The sequence below is a fragment of the Haliaeetus albicilla genome, chromosome 7 (assembly GCF_947461875.1).
Source record: "Haliaeetus albicilla chromosome 7, bHalAlb1.1, whole genome shotgun sequence".
NCBI classification, from domain to species: Eukaryota; Metazoa; Chordata; class Aves; order Accipitriformes; family Accipitridae; genus Haliaeetus; species Haliaeetus albicilla.
The window spans coordinates 3375393-3389164 of NC_091489.1; the positions used below are offsets into that span (position 1 = coordinate 3375393).

At 44.1% G+C, this 13772-nt stretch overlaps 1 protein-coding gene across 1 annotated transcript; it reads left to right on the plus strand.

Moving 5' to 3' along the window:
* The first annotated feature begins 2 nt into the window (after positions 1 to 2).
* KAT7 (lysine acetyltransferase 7) lies at positions 3 to 13468 on the plus strand. Its single transcript, XM_069786552.1, has 15 exons — positions 3 to 216; positions 1772 to 1919; positions 3228 to 3404; positions 3595 to 3834; positions 4408 to 4490; positions 4738 to 4827; positions 5582 to 5680; positions 5850 to 5960; positions 6792 to 6983; positions 7187 to 7276; positions 8195 to 8335; positions 9539 to 9632; positions 9822 to 9968; positions 10857 to 10963; positions 11643 to 13468. The coding sequence occupies exons 1-15, from the start codon at positions 202 to 204 to the stop codon at positions 11742 to 11744; spliced, it is 1836 nt and encodes a 611-aa protein (XP_069642653.1). The 5' UTR covers positions 3 to 201; the 3' UTR covers positions 11745 to 13468.
* The last annotated feature ends 304 nt before the right edge of the window (positions 13469 to 13772 follow it).

The following is a 13772-nucleotide window of genomic DNA, read 5'->3' on the forward strand; positions in this document are numbered from 1 at the left end:
GCGGAAGCGTGAGGGACCGAGCAGGGAACAGGGACTGGCGGCGGCGGGAGCGGGCTGGCGCCGCCGGAGCAGACGTGCCGCAGGACGGGAGACACGGCTGTCACCACGGAGCCCGCCAGCGCTAACACGGCGGCGACGGCCGCTTCGCGGGCCGGGGGCGCCGGGGACCAGCCAACCTCGCTGCCCCCGCCCCCGCCGAGGATGCCGCGCAGGAAGGTGAGCGCGGCCGGGGAACCGGGGAGGCGCCCGGCGGGAGAACCGGCGAGCTCGGGCCGCAGCTTTTTTTCCCCTTCCCCACCCCCTCCGCTACCTCTCACGGGCACAAAACCGGGGGGAAAATAGCGGCCTTCAGCCCCCAGCGCCCGCCCCGCTCGCTCCCTGAGTGGCTCCCGCACGGGAACGCTGGGCGCTGATTGGCCGCCGTGCTCGTCACTCATCGCCCCCAACGGTTACCGTTTCCCTTCCCCCGCGCCTGCATCGCGGTCCGCCTGTCGGCTTTTCCGATTGGGCAGGCGGTTGGAGAGCTGCTCACGTATTGGTCGGACTGCCTTGCCGGGCTGGCCGCTGATTGGCTTCCGCCGCTGCCCATCTACGTCCCCCCCCCCCCAACGGTCACCTCCCCGCGCGTGCCTTGTTTCTCCCTCTCTCCCTTCCCCCATTCCCACCCCGCCCCTCCCCGGGTTGATGTTTCTGTGGGAGCGAGGCTTGCACGGATAGGCTGGCGCCTGCCGTCACTCACGGCTGGCGGCCACGCCCTTTTGCTCTCGCAAGCTGACATTGGCGGGCTCTCCTTTTCGGCCCTTCCCACTCGCTTTGTGATTGGCCGGGACCGGCGAGTCTCCGCTGGGTGCAAAACAAAGCGGCGCGGGGGCCGCGCTCGCGCCGCCGTGCGCGCGGGGCCTCGGCGGCAGCCACTGCCCCCGCCCTTCCCCTCAGGCGGGCGCCGGCACCTGCCTCGGCCTCGTCGCCATCTCCTCAGGGCCGGCGGCCGCTCGGGGCTACCTCCGGCCGCCCTGACCGAGACCTGTCGACGCCCTCACACCCTAGCTGTCCAGGCAGGGCTGCCGGGCAGGGGAGGGATCTTCAGTGGGCTGGCGGCTGCCCGCCAATTCCTGAGGCCTGCTTCCCTCAGACAGCCGCCCAGTCCCCTGCGTGGTGCAGGGGCCGCTCTGGTGGTCCGAGACAGGTGAATACAAACGGCATTCGCGGCCTCTTTTGGCCCGGCCTCTTCACCAAGTGCCTTCGTTTTCTCTGCCTTGCCTCCACCAGGGAGCCCTGACGCTGCCCTGAATTGCTGAGTGGTGAAGAGTCAGTTTGGCCGTTGCTGGAGCCCATCTGTTTTCTCCAGCCCCTGCTCCCGTGGTGCCTTGTGCTCTGCTGAGCTGCCTCTGCTGTTTTGAACAGGCAGATGGTGCGGGAGTGCTATTGGCTTGGCGGGGTGAACCGAGAACGGTCAGCTCAGCATATCCTGTCCAGCCTTGAAACTTCATTTACCTTTTGCTTTAAATAAAATCGGGTGCTGCTGTGATCTTTCTTAGTGGATCAGTTTGCAGAAACTTTTTATTATTGAAGGCACTGTCTGACACCGCATATTTATTAAACTAAAATACTTTCTCCAGAGTAATACACCTGACACTTACTAGTTTGCATATGTCATTATGTCAGCTTGACTTTTATCTGTCTAGCATCAAATATTTTCTCTCTTTTTTTTTCTACACAATATGCAAGTTTAAGCACTCCTGTGCTAATGTCTGGGTCTGTGGTGTTGCAGAGAAATGCGGGCAGTAGCTCAGATGGAACAGAAGACTCTGATTTCTCCACTGATCCTGAGCATACGGACAGCTCTGAAAGCGATGGCACATCACGACGATCCGCCCGTGTGACCCGTTCCTCAGCCAGACTCAGTCAAAGCTCTCAAGGTAAATGCCTTATTTTCTTAAACAAGGAAAAGAAAAGCAGCCTCTTAAGCAACAAGAGGCTCAATGTACTCCATATTCCTGACCTTTAGAACTTAAATATGTGGAGTTTATACCTAAGTAAAAATATTTAACTTTTTTCATTGGCTATTAATGTACCACAGCAAAAAGCAGTCTTTATACGTGCATATCACACAAATGAGGTAATATAATCTAAAGATTACACTGGTGGTGGAAGTCAAAACTCGAGTATGCTCTGTTCAAAAAGTAAAGCTATCTTCTTGTTAAAGGAAGTAGGAATCAAACACCATGATTCTGCTGCCAGCTTTGCCTAATTTTTCTGAGAACTCTAAAAATTTGTTTTCCATCTAGACAGTTGTATTGGTACTGGCGCCAAACTAGAGAGAGGGTGTTTAGGGGTGTAAGTTGTTTTTGTTTTATTTGTTTGTTTGGGGTTTTCTGTACTGCAAGGAAAGATGTGTTTTCATGAGTTGCTGACGCTGACCCTGCTCTGCAATAAATGTAATCAACATATTGCCAGTTATTTTGTATGCTTCTACTTTGGCATCAAGATCATAAGAGGAAACATTGAATGTGTCCACCTCCTCATTTTTCTTGGCTGTTAGTTAATAAGCTGCCATCTGGTATCAAGGGGAGGAAATGGCAGTAGATAATAACTTCTTTCCATTGCTCCGTGTGTACACTTTGATAAAGAATCTGTTTAGCGACAAATTTTATTGCAGGTAAGAAATATACATGCATGATCATCTGGTAATTAGGTCTTAAAAACAAAAGGAAAGGTGGTTTGGATGTGTATGGGAGGCCTGTGATATTCCTGGGTTATGAAAGCATTATTTTCATGCAAAATAATTATTTTATAGTCTTATGAGCAGCGTAGGATCACAAAACCACACACAGGGTCCCAAACATAGCTCCACACCAGAAGCAGTCTTGCTATTCCCAAGGGTTATCTAAACACTGATAGTTCTTAGCTAAACTAAAAGTTATTTAGCTTTCCAAATGGGATCTGGTTTGTAATTACTTGTTAATTAAGTAATTTAGTCCAGAGAAAGCTGATCTAATTCCAGATTCCTCAGTGGCGGTGGTTTTTTAAATCTTAAAAAAGATTTAAGCTCGGAAGAACAGAGCATATCTTTGTGATGATGTGCAGTGGTGAGGGGTAGGACAGAACTCTATGTTGATACCCAGCTATCAGATGTTGGTATTACAGACTTCAGAGCACGTGCGAGGCAAGTCTCTGACTTAAGAGTAGTTATTGTGGGTGTAATTATGGTGTTTCTGTGGAATTAGATTCCAGCCCAGTTCGTAATCCGCCATCGTTTGGAGCAGAAGAGCCTGTCTATTCTACGAGGAGGGTAACCCGCAGCCAACAGCAGCCTACTCCTGTGACTCCAAAGAAATACCCACTCCGGCAGACTCGTTCATCTGGATCAGAGACTGAGCAAGTGGTTGACTTTTCTGATAGAGGTATGTAAGGCACAGTGAGGTGTTGAAAGTTTGCAGAATGCTGTTGGAAAGAGTATGTGACTCCATTCTCTGAGGGCACAGTATAATATCCTGAGGATAGAGGGTTTGAGACAGCTGTCCGGAGTTGCTTTACATATTTTTTTGAAAGCTTTCTTTCAGGCAAATTTGTAACATCTTGATCCTTATTCAGACACTAAAAATGCAGCGGATCACGATGAGTCTCCACCTCGTACCCCCACCGGGAATGCCCCTTCCTCAGAGTCTGATATTGATATCTCCAGTCCAAATGTATCCCATGATGAGAGCATTGCCAAGGACATGTCCATGAAGGATTCTGGAAGTGACCTGTCTCACCGCCCTAAGCGCCGCCGCTTCCATGAAAGCTACAATTTCAACATGAAATGTCCCACTCCTGGTTGTAACTCTTTAGGTAATTTCAGCTCCAGGATTAATCTGTTGGTTTTTGCCTTCCTGCTGTGATATTCAAAGTCCCGCTCAGTTGAGTTATACATCCTAACAATATGCACTTAATTAGGATCACAAGTATTACTGAGAAGTGGGTATAGAGAAGGGATATGAAGCGTATCTGCAGGTATATTTTTCCTGGAGGTGTTTTCTGGCTAGGAGTGATTGGGGGATGATAGGGTAAAGAACAAGTTAGGAGTATGAGCACAGGTGTGGGAGGAAAATGCAGAGTCTTGCAGGTAGGGTACTGGTGTCTGCCAGAAGCAGGTTTTCAGAAATGAATTATTGCAGACCTCTAGTATACCTGGCTGCTTGCATGGAGTGCAGCTTCTGAGTTAGTGTGAAAAAGATTTTCCACCTTTGTTCTTAAAGCTTGTGTCATGAACCATGAAGTGTGCTCCTTCTGTCACACTGGTAATAAACTGAGCATGCTCCTTGAGAAGCTCATATGAGGGATCTGCCCATCTGGGATACTTCTTAAATCTCTTTATGATCATATGTTAAAAGTTCTGGGGTTTTTTTTTCTGATCCTTTGCAGGACACCTAACTGGAAAACACGAGCGACACTTCTCCATATCGGGATGCCCACTATATCATAATCTCTCAGCAGATGAGTGCAAGGTAAATGAGTTTTCTGTTTTATCTTCCTTTTTTTTTTTTGGAACAAAATGCCAAGACCTGTCATTTGTGAACAGAAAATATGACTTAACATGTTTCAGCTGATGTCTTTAGCTGTAAGAAAGCAGCATTTGTGTGTCAAATCATCTGTGAATTTCGGTTCAGAAAATTCACCTAAATGAGGAAAGGAAAAGATGAAGGCTTTGATAGTAGTTTGCTGCAGCATTGACAGGTGAGTTTTGGCTTCCAGGTGCGAGCACAGAGCCGGGATAAGCAGATTGAGGAGAGAATGCTGGCCCATCGGCAGGATGACAACAACAGGCATGCCACCAGACACCAGGTAGGCCATCTGCACATATGGTTGCTCAGTTAAAAGTGGAAAAACCTCAGCTTGTGGTTTCCAGTGACAGTGATTTTAACTTGATCTCCGTTTTTCACTTCTCAGATAAGCTATTGTGCTGAGTCCTGATGCTCCCCACTTGTCATCTCCAATTTGTTTCAGGAAGGGCAACTCATTGTAATCAAGGGCAATTTGTTTCAGCAAGGGCAATTCAAGGGCAATCCCTTAAATGAGAGACTGGAGCAGCTATTGAGAGCAGAGAGGTGGCATTGGCCAGTAATATTACAAAGGAGGCTGGAGCTGTTCTCAGAATGATCTTTTTTATGTGCTTTGATGTCTAGGAGAAGAGAATTCCTGCAGAACTGTAAACTACAATTTTAGTCTGACTAAATAGAAAAGAATAACACCAGGGGAATTACATTTTTCAGTTCATGAGTCTTGGACTTGAGTCAAGATGACTTAATGAGTCAGCTCTGAGCTTTTCCCCATGATTAAGCAGTGCATAAGGAGCGCACCCTGTCTTGTGGGACTGAGGTACATTGGCAAAGGCAAGCTGCGGTAGGAAGAAAAATTTCCTATTTTACATACCTGTGTTGTACCTGCAGTGCCCTCTTATTAGCACAGGATTTGGTTCAGAGGCAGCAAACCTCATAAAATGAAAGCCAGGACAGAGGTCCTTTAGGGTGGGAAGGTGAAGAAAAATGTTTGAAGTGGATGAAGCCTAGTGAAGGTTTCTACCTCTGGTTTCTTTCAGGCACCAACAGAGAGACAGCTGCGATACAAAGAGAAAGTAGCTGAGCTCAGGAAGAAGAGGAACTCAGGACTAAGCAAGGAGCAAAAAGAAAAATATATGGTAAAAGCAATAACTTTATTCTTTCATTCCCTGCTGTCTGCAGTGAGACCACTAAGAGGAAGTTTGGCTTTCCCAGTCATTCTGCAACATTCTCAGCTAAAAAAGCTGCAAGATCCAACAGTTTAGTAGCGGCATGGCAGCAAAACCTCCTATTATTTTATTATTCTAGGAGCACAGACAAACCTATGGCAATACTAGGGAACCTCTACTTGAAAACCTGACGAGTGAGTATGACCTCGAGCTTTTCCGAAGAGCACAAGCACGGGCATCTGAGGACCTGGTGAGACTTCTAACTCAAGCAAATGTCTTTGTTAGAAACGTGAATGCTTTCTGGGTTTTGTTGTGCTTGTAAGAAGAGCAGCTACAGCCCAGCCAAGTCAGCAACATTACACTAGGGATAATGTTTAAGTGCCAGTCTTTCAGAGGGTTTGCTGGAAGTGCAGCTGGAGCTAAGCATTTGCAGTCATGAATGCTGCAGTGCCTGCAAGAGGAATAATTAGTAACAGTTGCATTTAATAGGTGTTTGTTTTCAGTGAAAGAATGGACAGCTTCACCTGCTGAAAGAATGGCTAAGGAGTGATGATAACAAAAGACAAAAGCCATCTTGACAGTAGCCGGTGACTGTGGAGTGGAGTTCAAAACCTTGTATTGCTTGAGGCTTCTGTAGGTGCTTTCCAAAGCTACCTTCCATCTCCAGAGATGAACCAAAAGATATGTGATGCTTACCAGTGACAACCACATCTGGGATATCTAAGGCAGAGCATTAGGCTGTGCCCTCTTCCTAAAGATTAGGAAAGCAGCATGAAGTGGCAAGGAGCTTACATGGCTTTTGTGACAGAAAGAGTATGATCCTAGTGTTAGCATGCTGCTAAGTACAGATTCACAAGACATTTCCTGATGAAAGGAACAGTCAATAACTGTACTGCTTGTGGACAGGGCTCAGACTGAGGAGAGGTCTGTGGGAGGGGTCATTAGGCATGGTCACACAGAAAGATGAATTTAGAAGACTTGAAGTAAATTATTTCCTTGAGGGAAATAAATAGGGCCCTCTTCCTCTCTACCTACTTTTTAATTTTTTAAAAAATAATCATCCATACTTTTTCATTTGTAGGAAAAGTTGCGGCTCCAGGGCCAGATCACAGAAGGCAGCAATATGATTAAAACAATTGCTTTTGGCCGTTATGAGCTGGATACCTGGTATCATTCTCCCTACCCAGAGGAGTATGCTCGTCTGGGACGTCTCTACATGTGTGAGTTCTGTCTCAAATATATGAAGAGCCAGACAATACTGCGCAGACACATGGTAAGGGCTAGGGCAGAGCTGATTCCTTAGTTTTAAATGTGATTTTGGCATGTAAATGTTTTAAAACGTTACTGTTGTTAGCTCAGTTGCTTGCTTTAGGAGGTGAGACGACTGCATGTTTCCTGGTATATCCAGTAGCTGTTGTGTAACCTTTTCCACCCTTAAAATAGTAGTGTCACCCTAACTTTGTTTTCCTGTCATAGGCAAAATGTGTTTGGAAACATCCACCGGGTGATGAAATCTACCGCAAAGGCTCCATTTCCGTGTTTGAAGTGGATGGGAAAAAGAACAAGGTAACTAACTGTGATCAATAGGCCAGTCTTGAGTGTGGAGTCTATCTTTCAAATGTGCCAGGCACTGCTTTTCCAGTAGAGATACAGGATGCAGATGGCCCTTTCTCCCTCTAATTGCAGAAAGGCTACTAGAGTCTGATCTGTCCATTCTTGCAATTCTGGCAGTAGTTTTGTTTGCATTTTTGTTATAGTTATTCCTCAGTCCTGTTGTGCTCCAGCAGTTCCATCTGTTGTCTCATACTGAGCTTGGAGATGTGTGTCAAGATCCGTTTCTGAAAATGGGGACATTTCTGTGCTTGGCCTCAGCAGCTTGCTACTGCCCATCTCCCATTCACTGTGAACACTCAGTCAAATTTGTGTCAAAGTGGGAAGCAGCCCAATGTTATTGAGGGTGACCTCCTTAACCCTGAATTGAAGGGTAGAACGTGAATCCGCAACTGCAGATTCAGGGCTGGGTAGTAGCACCATGTTTGTGCCCTGTCTCTAGTTGTGTCCGGTCTTGAAGGCTTCAGAGGAAAGAACAAAAAAACAAATTCAAAAGCTAAATTCTGCACTGCCGGAAGTTGGGAGGAGTCTTTTCTAGTTACCAGAGATAACCTTGGGGCACAAGATTAATACAATACAGTGCAAGCATGCAGAGATCCAACCTTCTGCTCCCCTTCACTGAGGATGTGATGTTTTGGGCATTCAGAGATTGATATCGCAAACGTCAGTTCCCACCCTTAGGAAGCTAGGCTTATCAAGTTTCATCACAAATGGAATTGTTTCCTGGCCCAGCTGCTCTGTTTGAAAGACTGTACGTCATTTCTCAGATGATTCAGAATTTTCTTGTCATTTCCCACGTATGCCTGGTTTTGTCTACTCTTGGGATGTTCCACTGTAATAAACAGGTGTCTCCTATTCTCCTTTTGCTTCTAGATCTACTGTCAAAACCTGTGTCTGCTGGCAAAACTTTTCTTGGACCATAAAACACTGTATTATGATGTTGAACCCTTCCTGTTCTATGTCATGACAGAAGCTGACAACACTGGCTGTCACCTGATAGGATATTTCTCCAAGGTTAGTTGAAAATACGTACATACACATTATTACCTTGCTAGAATGACATTTAGGACACCAGTTATCAGTACTGAATCTCCTGTCGTGAGTTTTTGCAGTCTCAGGATTTGTTGCTTTTAGGAGTAGATAGAGTTTCAAACCTGATCTCCATGAATTGTTCTTGCTGTTTGCTGCAGGATTTGCAGGTGCTTTGCTGTAGCATCTTTCCTCATTACTAGCAAAAACCAAATCAGTTCAAATGAACTATTTTTGCTACGAAGCATGGTGGTGTCTTAAATGTAGGCAAAAGTAATGACAAAGAAAATGTAAAGAAATGTAGAGAAAAATACATTAAAATAAGTATTAGTCACCATGTGTTTTTGTTGGTTTTTTTAATAAAGTACTTGAAAGAATAAAAATTCTTAGGTGGAGAAGCTGAGACATAACTCAAGTAACTTAAGCAGATCCCACAAGTAAGTCACTGGCCAGGCTTAGAGTAGGAGCCAGTTTTCTTAACTGTTTGCTCAGACATGTTGCCTACCTAAAAAATAGCCAATCTGTTTATTTAATCTGTCCTGCACATTGGTGAAATACATTTCCTGGTTGTTCTTACTTCACTACAGAAAAAGTGATTACCTTTCTGGACATGGTGATATCATGCAATGCCTTATCAGTTTTGATATTTCAGTCAGTGAAATTCTATAGGTAGGAGAATACTCTCCCAAATAAAGTGCAGGGAATTATATTCCTTAAATCACCTGAATTAAAACTGAATAAATACCTAAAAAAAAAAATGCTCTGAAGAAAAATCTACATCGATCTGAGTGTGTCTGAGTCTCTTCTTTGTCTGAATATTTCAATATACACCATGTGCTTATAATGCTGCTGTTACATGCAAAAAGAAAGCAACATAAACCTGATAGATGACAGAGGTGGTAGTGAGAGTGTTACTGGCTCCTTCTCGGGTACAACTCCATGGCCAGCCATCCTAGCCTTAAAATTGTGCACCAAACACCCAATTTAATGGCTAATAAAGTAAGACACTGAGCCAGGTTGGTAGCTGAAGGATGATCATGTTACTTGTTGTTAGGCAGGTTTTTCTGCTGTTGGTCCTTTCACCTTGTATCAGTTGCACAGGCTTGTTCAGTCTGTTGGGATTATGATATACTCACTGTTTGTACAGATCTAGACCTGTTAATCTATCCTCTCTGTTCTTGTTTTTAGGAGAAGAACTCTTTTCTCAACTATAATGTTTCTTGTATCCTGACAATGCCTCAATATATGAGGCAAGGTTACGGCAAAATGCTCATTGACTTCAGTAAGTAGAGAAAGAGAGAAATTCTGGAAGCATATCCTGTCCAATGTGACAATTTCACCAAGAAATCTAACATACCTATGGTGGTGGTTGAGCAGTTTTCACTGTAACTGATTGCTGCATGTGGTAAACAGGCTGAAAGTCAGGAGAGAGTAGTTTAGGAAGGATAACTAGGTTTTCTTTCCTTTACAGGCTATTTGCTTTCTAAAGTAGAAGAGAAAGTTGGCTCTCCGGAACGCCCTCTGTCTGATTTAGGCCTCATCAGCTACCGTAGTTACTGGAAGGAAGTTCTCCTTCGTTACCTGCATAATTTCCAAGGAAAAGAGATCTCTATAAAAGGTATGTTTTTAAGCTAAATAAGCTTGTAGTGAAGTGGTTCAGAAATATACCTATGCATCTCACTCACTCATTTTCCTCAAATATGAGGCAGGTCATGCTTGACTCATTCATATAAGTGTTTGTGTAGCAGCACAATTAGTGGAATATTCCTGTAGTTGGGTATGGTTCCTTTCCAGTCCTGCCACCATTGAAGGAAGATAAGCCAGCTTGCAGAGTTTTGAAAGTTTGTGCTGGCTGCTTCTTTTAAAAAAATACATTTTTAAAAAAGATTCAGCATCTTTAAGTTCTTACTTTATCCATCTGTAGATTAGAATGTTAATTTTAAAAAGAAGAATGGCTCCCCTGAGAGGCTTTCAAATGCTTTGGAAAAATACTAAGACTGTTTGGACTTCTTTTAATAGCATTTTTATGTTTATGGCACCTAGGAGTATGCAGCATTTCATAGAGATATCAAGGTAGTTCTGAAGAAGTGGCTACACCTTCTTTCAGAGGATTACACCTTACTAACTTGGATCCTAAAATCAATATCACTAAATCACTGTGATGTCTAGGCTGGCTTTCAGTTTTTGGGTGAGCTGGGCTGTTTCTGTACAGCTCTGCATGGCTTGTATCCATAGGCTGTGGCTCTTCAAGCTATTTGCAGTCAGTCAGTCCTCAAGAGTGAAATAAGCAAAGGCATGTTGTATAGCAGTGCTACAGATAACCAGGGTGGTCAAAGGGTACAAGTCCGGCAGCAGCAGTAATACTGCATGTACCTCCTTCGTATGTGCAAGGCATTTTGTGTATATCACTTCAAAAGGAGTTGCATAAAACTTGTAGTTGAAAACTAACAGTTATAGGCTGTTGCGGAGGAATTTGTTTCTAACATAAACTGATACTGGTTTGCAGAAATCAGCCAGGAGACTGCAGTAAATCCTGTCGACATTGTTAGCACGTTGCAGGCGCTTCAGATGCTCAAGTACTGGAAGGGAAAACACCTGGTCCTAAAAAGACAGGTAAGATTTGTGGTGGCTATTTCTGTATTGTTTCCTTATATTTAGCTGTTAGATTCATATGAATGTGCTGAAATCAGTATTTCTTTTGCATTGTGCTGGCTTTTCCAGCCTTTTCATTCTAGTGGGGGAGTGCTGTAATTTTCAAATGTAGTAACTGATAAAATACGACGTGGGCATCCAACCTGATTCTTCAATAGTGTAGAAATATGCTGTATTGACCTTCCTCTTCTGATGTGTGGAATAACGTTACTCACTGTAAGTGGCTTTTTAGGGAAGCAATGGATCAACATTCCCATCATGGTCCTCATCATACCTGCCCTTTATTGGGCAAATGGATGACATAGAAGTGAACTGAATTAATGGAATCCTGAATGAGTCCTGTTTGTACCCTCATTAGGTATAAGACAAGTGGTTTATAAATCCCCAAATGTGACAGATTCTCTCTTTTGTTTTCCCCTCCCTGAGAAGACTTCACTTTGTAGCTAAAAGTAGCCTTATCAGTGTGATTGGAAGGGCTTCTAGAAAGCACTGTGGAGGAAATGGTATTTTTGTCATGCTAAGCAGTTAGTAGGCTAGTCATCTACAGACTTGTGGACTTAGATGTGTGGTGGTGTACCATGGATAATTCTCCATCATGGATCATTTGTTTTAACCTGCCCTTTCATGCTCTTTTCCTTAGGATCTGATTGATGAATGGATAGCCAAAGAGGCAAAAAGATCCAACAGCAATAAGATAATGGATCCCAGCTGTTTGAAATGGACCCCTCCTAAGGGAACTTAACTGTCTATCACTCCTGAAGCCAGTGAACCCCAGCAGTAGGAAGTACCCTAGGGATCTCTGTTGTATCTGTTGCTGTTGTGATTGGCTGGTACAGTACCCTCCCAAAAGATCAGTTCCCCTTGGTACTGTTCTGGCCCAGATCTTTTGTGCACACCACAGACGCTAGTTCTGAGGAACTTTATGTTTCAGCCTCAATGAGGTTGCAAGGATTGGATCTGTATAGGACCCAAATGAAGCTCCTAGCAGCACTGGCCCAAGGAGTTCTGATATCTGGTACTGTACCTGTCCAGTCACTGGTCTTACCCTCATGTTCTTATTCCAATGAGGTTGTGTTGTGTCCTATAATCTGGTTGTTTCTTCCTTCAGGTTCTTTGCATTCTAAGTAATGGAGAAAACTTCTGTGGCTTTTGAACAAGGTCAAATAATGCTTGTTTGGGCAAAGTCTGGTTTTCCAACGAGCTGCAGTTACACTGACTTCAGCATTTTTAACTAGTCCTGTCTGATGGACTGTTCCATTCCATGTATCAAATAGTTTTAGTAAGATAACATGCCACCTCTTTCAGCAGTGTTTTCCATATAATATAGCAGGTCTTCACATAGTTAATACTGTACAGTCAGAAGCTTGCATATCTTGTAACTGAGTGGTGTGATTGTTAGTGTTACCCTGGAGGAGTCAAGGCTAAGTGTGTGAGAACATCATGGTCTGAGATGTTTCATAGAGTTGCTCTTGGTATATGCTCCTGGAGCTACTACAGTACCACGCCTGTTGGAGAGACCTCTTTGATTATAAGTTACTGTTTTTTCCTAGTTTATCTCTTGGAGTTAGTAGGTTCCTTTACACAGAAGCAGCCTGTTTGGTATATTTCACTGGAGATACTTTTCCCAGAGCAGTCTTCCTTGAATTGTAGGTCTCTCTGTATTGGAGAGGATTTTTTTCCTCTAGACTGAAGAAATAAAAACTTTAGACAGATTTTTGCTAGCCTTGTCCAAACAGCCACAGAAACTCTACAATGCAAATATCGTCAGTTGTTGGATTGCCTACAGTGTACGTTCTGTGCATCAGTGGCAGCTCCAGTTAGCTGTGTGGGTGGTTTGCTTCTCTGACAAGTGCATTCTTGTTTGTCTTCGTAAAACAAAAAAGCTTTTACTTCCTCTCTCCCATCAGCACCACCGGAAGAAACTATCGTACAATGGCTTTCAAGTATAACCACTGTCCTTGTGCCACAAGTTTCCTATATGGCTCCAGTGTAATTAAAAGGGGGGACAATCTTGGGGTAGATGATGGCAGCATCATATAGTGCCGATTTCATTTAAACCTTCCAATGCTTCCTCACTGAGTGTTGTCTGAAATGAAGCACTTGCAATATACCAGTAGGTGGGAGCCATTTCCTGTTAACCACTGACCCATCCTAATGTGGAAAAGTTCTCTACTACTCTTCTGATGGTTGTCTGCCTTTCTCTGCCTCCTTAAAAAAAGAAAAAGAAAAAAAGATCATCAGTACATGGTGTATACCTTGTGGGCATTACTGAATTTTGCTGTCTCATGCCCTTTGCTCCTGTATTGTAACTAACTGCAGATACTCATGAAACTATCCAACAAAGTAGATCTCTTGTGGAGTAGGGAAGAAGGCCATTCTTGTGCAGAAGCTAAACCCTGTTCCCATGATGTGGTAGAATGTGCTATTCTTGTATCTACTTCTCAATAAAGCATGTTCTCTGCTCAAGTTTATGCCTTCTTTTTATTTGTTTCAGTCAGATGCTATTCAGCATCTCCAGTTAAGTGAAGCTGCTGCTTTATGTTGTAGGGGACTAATTCTGAACCCATCTTTGTGCCTGGTGTATTAAGGATTGTTACTAGAGCGGCCTTTAGGTTGAACCTTTTGGAAATAGCCTGTATTGTGTATTCACTCTAGAGCTTACTGTGCACAGGAGGCTACCATGAGGAATATGTGGATGTTGCCAGATACTGGCAACTTAAGTATGTCATGCAAAACTGGGATAGCAACTGTCAACCTGAAGTTCACTGAA

Bases quoted from the DNA above. Each gene is read 5' to 3' on its own strand.
- KAT7 (XM_069786552.1), top strand. The intron at 3,835-4,407 runs GTAATTTCAGCT...GATCCTTTGCAG, and splicing joins TCCTGGTTGTAACTCTTTAG to GACACCTAACTGGAAAACAC. The intron at 9,633-9,821 runs GTAAGTAGAGAA...TTTCCTTTACAG, and splicing joins CAAAATGCTCATTGACTTCA to GCTATTTGCTTTCTAAAGTA.